Raw genomic sequence first — 13,680 nt, 5'->3', positions numbered from 1 at the left:
TTAAACACCGTTATTTTGTTGGCATTTTGTCTAAAGTTTGGTGAGGAGGGACTGTATGCAATATATCAAATAATGTTTTATTGCATTATAATTTGTCCTTGCAAATCCCTTTTTTTACACCTTAGATAAAAAATTCTGTCAGAGGCACAATTTATTGTTTATTTTTCACATTGTGTGTCAACCTTTGGCAGGGTTTGCAATAAACTAACTGATTTTAACATATACAATGAGAGAGATTTGTGTTTGACATTGATCAGCTTTTTTGTATATATGTGGCGTTTTAAGTGATTTAAATTTTATGGGTGAGATGTATGTTGAAATGCTTTTGGAAACTTCTTTCCGAATAATTTTCGCATTTGTCAGATGGTCAGAGCAAGTAATTTTAGTAGATTTAGATTTTGAATGTCACATAAATACTGCAGTTGTTGAAAACCTTTAATTTTTTTGGTCATTTATATAATAATGCAGATGTAAGATGCGCACTGCTGTATTGTTTGTTTTTTGATGGACATATATCTGCTACATAAATTAAATGGAATACAGTGGATTCTTCCACGGGAAACAGCTAGTCTTATATATTAATTCCCTTGCGTGAGTAAAACTGTGAGTCCACGACACGAAAATCACGGGTCACTTTCTTATGACGTGGCTGTACGCTAAAATTTAACTAAAAAGATTAGGGATGTACTTCATAGAAATCGCACATAAGGTGTAAATATATAACCCGCTGCTAATAACGATATAAATATATATACCAAAAAACTCTATGTTAGCATATATATATAGGTATCGCTACATATGAAACGGTATTAGATATTCACAAAGCATACGCACTGTTAAATGAAGTTCCTAGCATAAAACGGAAATTGTGTTTACGAAAAAGATGGCTGTTCTTTTTGAGTATTCTCTACCCTTTCATTCAAAATAAATCTTTAAAAAAACATTTGAAGAAGAACATCGTTTTATAAATTAATCATAGCAAGGTTCTGTAAGGTTTTTTCATGTTTTATTTTCAGTTTTTATTATATTATTGTTGCCAGACATGTTTTATAGCTAGCATCATAAAAAGCCAACCACCACCAACAACTAGCTAGCTAGCTAGGAATATATATATATATATATGTAGCCATGTTCTTTATACCTAGCTAAGTCTCCAGTTTATATTTAAGTGACTAGCTATTAGCTGCTGTAGCTAGCTAATGCTAGCTTTAAACTAAAGATTCCCAGTATATATATTCCCACAAAACCCATCAAACGTTATTAACCCTGAAAATTTTAAACATTTTCCTGGTTTTTTTTGGTTTGCGAAGTTCTTTTTCTCCAAATATTCTGAAAATAAAGTTCAGAAATTACTTATTTTTAAAATGTGAATTTAATTTGCTTCAAATTGTGGTTTTGACATTTTCATGTAAGAATTTGTGGGCAAAAACCTTAATCAGCATGCTAAAAGAACTGACTTTTCTTAATTTAGAATTACTAAACACAACCATTTTCTTACATTTAGTGTAAACTTTTGTGCGTATGGCTTATATTTAATACACCAAAAGAGCTATATACTTTGTTGATTTCAATTTTATACTCTTTGTAAGCTATTTTTTTCTTCTTTTTGACATTTTGAATTAACTTATTGTTGTAGAAGGCATATAATATACATGCATATAAAAAAATGGAATTTTGCAAATTTCTGTTTCACCACTCAATTTTTACATTTTATAAGTTATTTGGAACAGAATGGTATGAAATAGACCAAAATGCCTGATCTTAGTTGTTTTTAATTTACAGGCTGTGTCTGTAAAACTTTAAGGGGAACCTTTGGTGGAAGACAATGGCATAACATATACTGATAGAACTGATTTTTGTTGTGTTAGATGTTATATCTGAACCTTTTTGACATTTTATGTTAATTTTGCGAGGAAGGACCATATATATATATATATACAGAAGAAGAATTCAATTTTACACCTTGCAAGCTTTGTTTTTCTATATTTTGTATAAATTCTTACTGGGGAGGACTCCGTGCAATATATCGAAATGACTGATCCTTCTCGATTTAAATTTGATGTGTTCTAAATCGTATATAGTTTTGGAAATTTTGTGTAAGATTTAATGGGTAAGGGCTAGATGCAATATGTCAAAAAAACTTTTTTTGTTGAATCAGAAGCACTCCCTACAACCATTCTTTTTTTTACAGTTTGTGAAGCTTTTGTGAGGAAAGAGTGTATGCAATATTATTGAAATAACTGATTTTTGTTGCAAACTGTCTTTCTTAGGCATTTTGGATTAAAATATTGTTTTAGAGGGCATATGCAGTAGATATATGTACCGAAATAATTAAATTTTGCAAACTTTGATTTTGTCGTTACCTCTCATTTTTTACATTTTGATTAAACTTTTGTGGGAGACCGTCGGTATGCGAAGGACCAAAATAAGAGATTTTAGTATTATTTAGAATTTGTATTTTGTGTTGCAAAATTGGTGCAAAAATTGACATAAAATAAACTTATATACAGATTGATTGCTGTTGTTTAACATGACTCATTATGACTTATATATATATTTTATGAAAATTTGTGACAGAATACTATGTGAGATTTGAAATTTTGTTTACTTTATTGATGGTAAAACAGCATGCAAATTGCTAAAAGGACTTTATTAATTTTAGATTTAAACACCGTTATTTTGTTGGCATTTTGTCTAAAGTTTGGTGAGGAAGGACCGTATGCAATATATCAAATAATGTTTTATTGCATTATAATTTATCCTTGCAAATCCCTTTTTAACACCTTAGATAAAAATTTCTACTTAGGCAAAATTTATTGTTTATTTTTCACATTTTGTGTCAACCTTTGGCAGGGTTTGCAATAAACTAACTGATTTTAACATATACAATGAGAGAGATTTGTGTTTGACATTGATCAGCTTTTTTGTATATATGTGGCGTTTTGAGTGATTTAAATTTTATGGGTGAGATGTATGTTGAAATGCTTTTAAAAACTTTTTTCCGAATAATTTTCGCATTTGTCAGATGGTCAGAGCAGTAATTTTAGTAGATTTAGATTTTAAATGTGACATATACACTGCAGTTGTTGGACACCTTCAATTTTTTTGGTCATTTATATAATAATGCAGATGTAAGATGCGCACTGCTGTATTGTTTGTTTTTTGATGGACATATATCTGCTACATAAATTAAATGGAATACAGTGGATTCTTCCACGGGAAACAGCTAGTTTAGATTATTTTTGTAATCAACCAACTTAAAATCCACCAATCCTGCTTAATTTTGGAGAAGTGGTCAAATGACAGATAAGTTCGAAATACTTTTTTTTTACCTGTACAGCTTAAGCAATTCTCTTCGCACGGGTAACAATTCTTATTACTCATATAAAAACCAGGTAAACATCCACGCACGCACATTCCATTGTGCAGTGTCATGCCTGCCTCACACGACGTGCACTCATTTGGAGCGGTTCCCACACACGTTAAGCAGCTGTCATCACAAGAATAACAGCGGTTGCTTGAATGACGAAACATGCGAGCAGCGCACTCGGTGTAGCACTTGAAATCACGCCACACGAACTCCGCTTTACAATGCGTGCATAAATCATAGCCGTACAGACACGTTTTACACCGTGTACTGCACGGAGCACACTTTCTGTCGAAAGTTTTGTACCAACCGGCTGGACACTGCGAAAGACAGGTGTTATTGTGGAAATGCAATTTGTCTGGACAAGTGAGGCACTGGTTATGAGCAGGACCAGAGCACGTGGCGCATGATTTGTGACATGACTGACAAATAAATGTTTTGTCGTCGGCGTAAAACTTGCGATGACACGCTTTGTTGCACGTGCGTGTGTCAACGTTTAGTGATTCATTGTTGTGACATTCCAAACATTCTCGAGCAGTGGGTCCAACGCATGACTTACAGCTCGGATGACAATTCTTGCAGCTGTTTTCAGAAAGATACTGACCAGGACAAGGATTGACGCACGCTCCGCTTGTTCGTTTGTCTAATCCGTCTAAAAAAACAAACGCACGTGGTACAAACAGAATCCTATCCTCCATAACATAAGACCAAAAACTTATTTGGTGTAAGTCATTAATTATGTTAGTTATGCGTTATTAATTTTACCTTTACAAGTCCGACAATCTTTTGGTCCGGGTCCAACACACGCCGCACATGTGTGATGGCATCGTTTGCATGTCAAGGTTTTATCCACATAATAACCCATAGGGACATCTTTCACACAGTTACCATTGTGTAGATACATTCCCTTATGACACGCGGTACAGTCGTGAACATATGGTCCATCACAACTTGCGCATTCACTGTGACAAAACTCGCATCTAAAACGATAGCAGGGTTCGTCAGTGTGACCGTGGACAAAACAAACAACGTCTTAAACTGTAGACGCACATCAAAAGTTACCTGTCACTGCTGTCCGGTGCAAATGTACCGTCCGGACATACCGAAACACATTTTTTGTTTACAGTCAGGAAGTAGTTGACGAAGCAGGATTTGCAGACGTCAGCAGTTTTACAAATCAAACATTTGGGTGGACAGGGTGAGCACTTTCCACTTGTCTTGTTGACGTAGTAATAAGTATTGCATTCAGATGCAGACACGCACTCGCTGTCTTTCAAATAAAAGCCTTTCAAACAGGAGGTACAAGCCAAAGGATTGCCAGGGACGCAATTTGCACACTCCAAACCACATGCTTCACAAGTACGCTTAATCTTGTTTGTGTAGTAGCCTTAAAAACAAACTAACAGAATGTCTGACTCGATTATATTAACACCGTGCAGTAGGTAAGGTTATATAAAAGTTCTGCACTTTTATATAGATTGAGTCAAAAAAATTGCTAAGTTGCGATTTTTTCTTAACAAAGTCACCGTAGATTAACTAGGGTTGTTATTTCTACACAGAAGTAGCACAACTGACGTGCGGACTGTTTTTACCTATTGGACATCGCTCAACACATTTTCCATCGCCAGAAGACACGCGATAAAATTTGACATCACACACGTCACACTGTCGTCCATCGTTTGAACAGCGCAAGCAGTTCTGAGAACAGTTCATACAATTTTGTTTGATGGTGTTCTCGTAGTACGTACCAAGTGGACACTCTTTCAGACAGCGAGTCCCTTTATAAAGATATCTAAAAAACAAAATAGAAGTATGAAGTTCTATGAGAAATTAGGCGGAAGAATAAAGTGACAGAAATAACGCTACATAAATTTGGTACAACGAAAAATTAAGGAGATAAATAATTTGCACTACGAATGATTTGCTCCGGTATATATAATTAAAAAGGTCGACGCTATAGGGACGTCAGAAAGTCGACGCCATGAAAGTCGACGCTATAGGGACGTCATAAAAGTCGAGGTAATAGGGACGCCGAAAAAGTTGACGCCATAGGGTCGTCATAAAGGCTGACGCAATGGGGACGTTATAAAAGTTTAGGTTATAGGGACGTCATGGTGACGCCATAGGGACCTCATAAAAGTTGACGCTATGGGACGTCATAAACGTTGACGCCACGGGGACGTCATAAAATTCGACGTCATATGAGCGTCATAAAAGTCGAGGCCATGGAGACGCCATATAAATCGACGCCATAAAAGTCGACGCCATAGTGACGCTATAGAAGTATTTTAAACATTAACATAAGGGAATAAATATTTGCGAGAGTTAATTTTCGCGAATATCGTAAATTTTGTTGTTAATTTTATAAAATTCATTTTTGAGTAGAAGCAAGGAATAAGATCTAAACTGTCCACTGAAGTTTGAAAACAGGCCAAATTATTTGTCAGCCGAAATTGTTGTTGGCCCTAAGTTTTAACATGTTGACTGATGAAAACTAACCCCCAAAAATACTTAGGGTCGACGAAGATTTGTGCTGAAAAGAGTTTGGGATGATAAAGTACATACCTGTCTTCGACATCATTTAGTTGTTTCTTCGGACAAGACGTACACTTATTCTCCCCCTCACCATTACACGATCTACACGACGGATGACAAGCTCGACACAAGTCGCCATCCAACCATTCATTGCTTGCACATTTCTCATAACACGATCCACGGTTCAAAGTAGAGCTGTAATCGCATGCGGTGCAGTTACCACTTGTACCATAACAAGCCGCACACCCCTCACTGCAGTAACTGCAAACAAACGATCCTTTTCCATCCAACGACTTGAACATCCCTGACAGGTTAAAATAACGATAGTTTAGATTCACCATTTCATTCATTGAAAAACGCGTTTACTACACAATTTACAGAAAAAAGTGTTTACTAAACAAAAGTACACTTACTTGTTGGACACGTGCGCACACAGTGTCCGTTGTTGAGTGTATGAGACACGGCGCATGACGTACAGTGCGATATGTTGTGTCTGGAACACGTTCTGCACGAACTGTGACACTCTAGACACACCATTGTGTTGTTGTCAGCAAATTTGGTTTTTGGACAAGAAGCCAAACAGAGTTTTTTCTAAAAAACAACGAGTTTATTTTCACGCACAGCAAAGTACGACGTCTTTTTATATGTCGCGATAAAATTGACATACCTTTGTTTTGACGTCAAAATAAGTATAACGCTGACATTTTGCACACTGATCATTTCCAGGACCGGAACAACCCATTTTACATTCAACGTGGCATTTGTAAGGCGGTGTAGTCGGGTCACCATTCTTGTGTTGACCAGGTTTGTGTTCCGTACCATGAATAATAAGAGTGATGGGCTCAGTTAGAAAGCCTTGGCCATCTTCGTCACGATCTAAATAATAGCACAATAATGAAATCAGCTGCAAAAGTATAAGCAATTTGCTTAAAAATAAAATCGCGACATAATACCTTTACTAAAAAACATAATTTCCCATATTCCTCTTGGATCTTCGCCCCAGAAATGTGTGGACAAAAATGGCCAGCTGTTAAACCAACCAGCGTTGATATCTTTTTCTCGGTCTTGTAACACCCAACTTCGGGTGCGCATAGGAGAGACAATCAGAATTTCGGTAGCACCTCTCCGACTGTGATTAAAGGTTGTTATTAACTGCACATGTTCCGCATATTTCACATTTTGATCAGCTCTTGTGCACGCTGTGGTGTTGATTCTCGCTATGAGTGGACTACTTTGGTTGAAACGATTATTTCTGAGATAAGAACAAAGTATTTTAAACCGAGGAAATGGTGGTCTAACTGAATCTCTTCGAATTACTAATTCATTTACTTACGGAAAACCAGGTATTTTTTCCCTGCGGCGACATTGTTTTTGCTCAGTTATAGTTGGCCATTTTTCGGCCAAATCTATCAGCTTCGCTCCATTTACTACGCCGAATCCAAAATGATGGCTATAGCGTTTTTTCGCACCATTTAGGCGGAAGTCCTTTCCTTTAAGTTTGTCTAAGCTGGATGTTTCAACGAGCAGATGTTGCACGTCCCGCCAAGACAGGTTAGGGCTAAACAGTAAACTTTAAACGTATGTGCACACTGTAAATTAATAAACAAAAAAACACCTGCTTACTTTGCTTCTAATGCCAGTGCAACAAAACCTGCAATCAATGGTGGAGACACAGAGGTTCCTGTGTGTTCATCCGTGCATCCGTTACGCAAATCTGCTGTCACCTAGGCAACATCAAACATTAAGAACTAAATTTACAAAACCGCCGCACTCCGTGAAAACTATGCCATATTTGATAATAAACACAATATAAATATAAATACTAAGAACGGCAGTGTAGACAAAGACTTACAATTTTTCCGTCTGACTTTGAAATTCCGCCACTGTATGCAGAGACTAACGTGGAGGCGCAAGATTCTGAATACCATGGCTGCGTCCCGTTTGAAGTGGTAGCACTAACAGATATTGTGTAGATACTGTTTGTATAGCCATCACAGTTACAGTTGTCACCATCGGCGCCACCATTACCCGATGCCCACACAAAGATGCTGCCTTTTCCATGTCGGCCCTGAGAACAAACATTCATATGCAAAATAATACCCTCCTCCCTCTATTAATGCAAGCATATACTTACCCATTGTGCACCCTCCTTTAACGCCTGTTTAGCCAGGGGTCCCGGACCTTCAACTGTAGCACCTTGGTCGTCCGGTCCCCAAGATGAACTATATATGTCAACATGATCTCTCGCGTGACGTAGAGAACGGGCTTCGACGATATCAGTGACTTCACCATCCAACATGCGAATACCTGAATGAATACAAAAGGTTACAACAACAAAAAACCTGTTAAACAAAGATCAGCTAAAAAAAGAAACATTTTCAAACGAGCAAGATGACCTCCTATGCTAGCACCAAAAGCTACACCAACGATACATTTCGAATTGTTTGCTGCAGCAGCAACAACAGCAGCGCAACGTGTTCCGTGGCTAAAAAGTTTTATGAAAAAAGTAATACTTTATTTCCGCCAGAACGAAGAGCAAAAAGAAATGTAAAAACAATTACTTGTTTTCATTGCGCCATGTTTCTTTTGGTAACGGATCTGTGTCATTACTGACGTAATCAAAGCTAGCTTTCTTATCCTGGAACATGAAAATTATTTTAAAAAATGGTGTGCAGAAAACAATAGAATACGCAAGTGAAGCGAAGGATTATTTTTTATTTTCTTAACGATTGTACATATAAAAGCAACTCACATAATTACTTTTGATTTCATCATGTGTGTTTTCCAAACCTGTAAAAACATCAATGGTACTTTCTAAGTTGTGTATAGTGGCTTTCAACCACACGGTTTTATATTTCCTCCAATAAACATCGCAACTGGATACATAAAAATTTAATAACATCAGGGTGCTTAAAAGAGGAAGCACGGTAATCACATAATATTTAAATTACTGTAAAAGATATAATATAGACGAATGAATCTACAATGAATATAAACACGTCTTAACTCTATAATATATATAGCACAAACAAGAGGCTGGTCATATGGACTGAGGTATAAACTATAAATCCTACTTATTAGCATAACTGTTTTGTAAGTGGCCTTTGTAATTGCTAAAGTAAGTAAGTAAGTAACGGGAAGTTTTAACGTCCTTGGGGATTTCATCCTAACGGTTGGCTCTTTCTTCCCTCCAACTGCAACTATGTTAAATTACCACACAAGCCGTTTAGCAGTCAGTAAATGGCACTAAATGGGCTGACAACACTGCATTTAAAGTGCGTCGGAGTGGGTACTCGAACCTGAAACCTTCTGATTACAAGTCAGATGCGCTACCACTACACCATCTCCGCTAAAGTTGTTTTTCATTTCATATGAAACTTACCACAAGTGTTACCTAGACCATCAGTAGCAATTTGCTACATTTTTGCTAATGACAAGTTTGAGGGTAGATCAGCTTGTTGAACAGGGGAAGGAAGATTAGGCTCCTAATTGTAATTAATTGTAAATAATAAGTATTGATTACTACATCAATCCTATATATATGTTACTTTCCATTGTTTTAACTCGTATTTTTGTCCTGCAAAACCATGTAAAAAGTTGAGGGAAAATCGTGATGTCGTCCATTAAGGGCTAAGTGCATACAGAATGTCCATAGCTCTTCTTGTGAAGGCATATATTTAAAAGGCCTGACCTCAATTCAAGGTGTCTGTTGATAGTAATGTTTATATACATTGGAAGGTTTTACCCTGTAATGGGAGATTACGGTAAAGACAACACAATTTATCAGGTGTTTGTAAATTCTAAACAAGTTCACATACCATCATCCAATACTGATATCACAATTCCTTTCCCCGTCAAACCTTTTTCCCAAACAGGCAGAACATTCATGTCATGTTCCTTGTAGCCAACTTCTGTACGGTGCTAAAAAGAATTCAAAAAAATGTAAGAATTCAATTCAGGGCTTTTTAAATAAATTTTCCAGTAAAATAAAAATCATGACAAACAGCATTTATATTCAAAACACGTTCTAGATCTTAGATTTCATTTGGTCTGTAAAATATGCTTAAATGTGATGTAAAAATTAATGACGCTTTTATTAGTTTAACTTTAAATCAATTTTGTTTATCCCCTGCAGTTGCATCAGCTGATTAGAAAGACTTTCCAGTTATATTTGTATACATAAACCAATAACAAGTCTAAAATGAAGCATTTGCAAATAAAATCTTGAAATGGCAGAAATTCCAGTTTGAACGCTAATTGCAATATTCATTCATGCAACTCATCTCCATCTGCTGAAGTTTAATTTTTATAATTTGATCATCTAAACAATCTCCTGTATTTTTTTTCTTGTTATGTGTGCTTAAAGCTTGTTAGTCTATCACTGAAACTTATTTGAATGGAATTTTGAACTTACTAAGTACCACTGATTTTTCCATCTTTCATCGTTGAAGTGGATACTTCTTTTCTTGCGTGTTTTTGCCTCTTGTTGCGTTGCCCAAAATACCTTAAAAGGAAAAAATTCAATTTATATATAGTATTGAAATAATTTTTTTGTAGCATATTTGCATTAAATTCTACAGCTAGACTCCCCACCTAAAGTAATTGCCCTCGGGCTAACGACTAGTTCAATATATATAAATCATTTTGAAAAAAAGCTGTTAAATTTAACTATGAAATATTTGTAGTATACCTTATTACACGAAAATAAGTAGTCAACTTAATTAATTATGACACATGAAATTAACGTGAATTTATAAATTTATAAATTTCGGTATTAAGTGTGTGGTAATTAAAGCACATTTAAAAAAACAAACAAATATTTAAACGGCATTATATAACGTAAAAAAAATTCAACAACAACAGCAATTGATTATAAGTAATCAAATTTTGGTTTCTTTGGCAAGCCTTCTTTAAAGTGCCTGTGATACCAGCTGCCTTCCATCCCGCCTTGATGATGCTTCTCCTTTTCAGATTTAAAATGTTCATAGATCTCCTTCATTTTTTTAAAAAAATAAGGAGCATTAACAGATGTTTTTTGTAAAGCGAACCATGGAGGAAAAATCAATGAAATTAACATGGTTTTAATTAATGCAAAATTTTTCGTGTAATAAGGTATCTATTTAAACTATCTATATATATTTGTAGTTGACAATATTGACACTGCCTATATATAGCCAATTATGGGCACGGGAACCATTGTGCATAATTGTTGTGTAAATATTGTTAGTGAAGTAGTACTGTGTATGGATCTATTTTTTTGTCTCATCATTGTCATTTTTCATGGCAAAGTTAAAAAAATCAATGTCACCTTCAAACATGGAAAGATTGTATGAATGATACGACCAAATAAAAAATTCTGGAAAAATGAAAGCAATCATGTTAAATTAATGTGGAGTGTATGTTTAAAGCTCTGGCACTTCCGAACTGACCCAACACTGCCACCTTGTGGATGTGATTTAGAAGATATGATTAGTGACCATAGATTAGTGGTTATAGCTCTTGTACTCTGTGTGGGAGACCGGGGTTCGATTCCTCTTGACACCGATTCAACATAGGAAAGTGAATGTTACCATAGCCCCAGGTTAACTCAAGTCATGTGAGGGAAATTGGGGAGAAGGCACACTGTGTGGGCCGTTGTATGTTGCCGGGGGAGTTGTCTAGTAGAACGCGGGCCCTGGGTCTGCGTAGCTCAAAATGAGCATTAAATACTCTGGGACTCTCCATCTACGCCATGGCCCCTCCTGGAAATAATAGACAGGGTATATCCCTCGATATTTGTGAGGCTAGCCATGTAAAATATGCACATCTATCTAGCTATCTATCTACTGGAGAGATTGTCTAGTTATATAGCTATCTAGCTAGCTATGGCCTCTTGTACTTTCAAGAAATAAGACCGTATCGTTTTACCTTTTTTATCATTTTATCTTTAAGACCTGAGATATAATTCAAAATAATACACACATTGTCAAATCCCTGTTACATACCTCAAACTTCCTTTAGTTCCGAAGACTGACAAAGACAACTTTTTCTTGGAAATGCTTTCGTTTTCGATTCGTTCGTTTGTTAATATTTTACAGAATGGTTGAAGTTAGTGAAAACGAAATTATTTACCCGTATGTCCGTGTTGAGATGCATCGTTTTCGTAAAGGCAGCACGCTTTCTTCTTCTTGGAATTCCACGATGCACAAATTCATAAACATTTCCGAATAACTAGATAAGAAATCATATATTACAAATTATATCAAGAATAAGACTTCTAAAATGCTGGCAAGTAGACCTCGCAAACCAGGGACCTCGGGGTTGACATATTTTTCCAGGGAAAATACCTGAAATACAATAACCACACTTTTATTGTGATATTTGTGTATTTTTAGCCAACCTCGTAAGACTTTCCGCCTTTTCGGTTATTTTGACATCCTAATGACGAGGTTGGTTTTAGCGTTGATCTGACAAAACTGGAAGAATTGAAGAATCTGGTTAAATATTAACAAATTTCGTGACTTATTTTAAGCTTGCTCGGCTCGTGAAAAAACACTAGTCAGCGTAATCATTGAAATTAAAACTAGCTTTTAAACGATCCCTGCTAAAGTAGCGAAAAACAAAGACATTTTTGGAATTGATTATACGCATCTGCTCGCCATGTGAGGAAATAAAAACCTGCTTGTAAACAAGAAAGTCAGAATTGGCGTGATTCAAAAAGAACGATTCTATTTATAGCAGTGCATGCGCAGCACGTCATCAGAACCTAGTCAATATTAGTCATTTGTTAAAAGCACAAATAAACTGCCGCCGTGATTAAATGGAAATCTCTAGCTGATAAAAAACACGCCAATTGAATTCGCTTTTTAATTTTCACGACAAAATAAAATAGACGCCAAATTCATTGTTTACATTGATTAACTGCGTTCTGATTGGTATAAAACTAACAGCGAAACATTTAGTCGCGAAAAAGTAGGAGCTGTTTCTACTTTTCAGCGAAGCGAATATTTCGGTGCAAAATCATAACAAACAAAACTGCGCATGCTCAGATACAATTCGCCATCGAATTCGCCGTTTAATTCGCTTCGTGAAAATCCCCCTGTACGAAAGGCTAATGTTGTATAACGGAAGTATCGTGGTGGAGAAAAACCCCACCACCTCGTTCCCAGGACTTCTTTTTCGTGTTGGGTAAGAAAAGAAAATGAAAAAACGTACTCTTCCTTTATTAACAAAACCATTCTCTGTGGCAACTCTTTGCGCCATCTTTTCATCGCCATGTACAACAACAGCCCATGTGTTTAGAAAAACATTTTTTACAAAGTTTTTATGATTTTTCTTATGGTGAATTACGTATCCCTTCCCTGTCGATATGATTTCTATGTGCAATAAACAAAATTGAACGAAAATACTGAAAACTGGGATGAGATTCATTCTGTGGTTCCCTGGTACCAATACGTTCTGGCTACAGTGTCACTCTTTTAGTGACTGTCACTCGTAAAATTGTCTCAATTCTTTAACACTACATGAGAGATTTTAAATATATGCTTTTTAAAAACCAGGTCAATAACGCTTTTATGAGACGACTTCTTGTTAAACTCTGTACATTCGATAATACGCTAACTGCGCTGGAGTGTTCTGTGTAACTAGGTAAGTATTCTTTTTTACATCCGACAACTTTTCCCACACAGTCAAAAAAAGGCGCACTTGTTACTTTCATGTATAATTTGATTAATGAAGCTCATTGAATGAGCTAAAATGAGTTGTTTTAAGTATACACGAGATGCCATAGGTTTCATCCA

General features: G+C 36.0%; 1 protein-coding gene across 1 annotated transcript in view; it reads right to left on the bottom strand.

Moving 5' to 3' along the window:
* LOC130647982 (proprotein convertase subtilisin/kexin type 5-like) overlaps positions 1 to 13,680 on the bottom strand; it is a 17,718-nt gene extending 4,038 nt beyond the window's left edge. The window contains exons 1-19 of the mRNA XM_057454001.1: positions 13,097 to 13,680; positions 12,014 to 12,112; positions 10,317 to 10,406; positions 9,721 to 9,823; positions 8,655 to 8,692; positions 8,464 to 8,540; positions 8,299 to 8,387; positions 8,037 to 8,209; positions 7,755 to 7,970; positions 7,526 to 7,626; positions 7,236 to 7,460; positions 6,856 to 7,154; positions 6,570 to 6,778; positions 6,316 to 6,493; positions 5,933 to 6,206; positions 4,960 to 5,159; positions 4,430 to 4,754; positions 4,133 to 4,347; positions 3,333 to 4,019 (exon numbers count right to left, since the gene is read on the bottom strand). Of these exons, the coding sequence (XP_057309984.1) occupies positions 3,333 to 4,019; positions 4,133 to 4,347; positions 4,430 to 4,754; positions 4,960 to 5,159; positions 5,933 to 6,206; positions 6,316 to 6,493; positions 6,570 to 6,778; positions 6,856 to 7,154; positions 7,236 to 7,460; positions 7,526 to 7,626; positions 7,755 to 7,970; positions 8,037 to 8,209; positions 8,299 to 8,387; positions 8,464 to 8,540; positions 8,655 to 8,692; positions 9,721 to 9,823; positions 10,317 to 10,406; positions 12,014 to 12,112; positions 13,097 to 13,312 (3,814 nt within the window). The 5' untranslated portion in view covers positions 13,313 to 13,680. The remainder of the gene's footprint in view (positions 1 to 3,332; positions 4,020 to 4,132; positions 4,348 to 4,429; positions 4,755 to 4,959; positions 5,160 to 5,932; positions 6,207 to 6,315; positions 6,494 to 6,569; positions 6,779 to 6,855; positions 7,155 to 7,235; positions 7,461 to 7,525; positions 7,627 to 7,754; positions 7,971 to 8,036; positions 8,210 to 8,298; positions 8,388 to 8,463; positions 8,541 to 8,654; positions 8,693 to 9,720; positions 9,824 to 10,316; positions 10,407 to 12,013; positions 12,113 to 13,096) is intronic.

This window comes from Hydractinia symbiolongicarpus, chromosome 1, assembly GCF_029227915.1.
Source record: "Hydractinia symbiolongicarpus strain clone_291-10 chromosome 1, HSymV2.1, whole genome shotgun sequence".
NCBI lineage: Eukaryota > Metazoa > Cnidaria > Hydrozoa > Anthoathecata > Hydractiniidae > Hydractinia > Hydractinia symbiolongicarpus.
The sequence above is the reverse complement of the archived record's forward strand: the minus strand, read 5'-3'. Positions and strand labels throughout refer to the sequence as shown.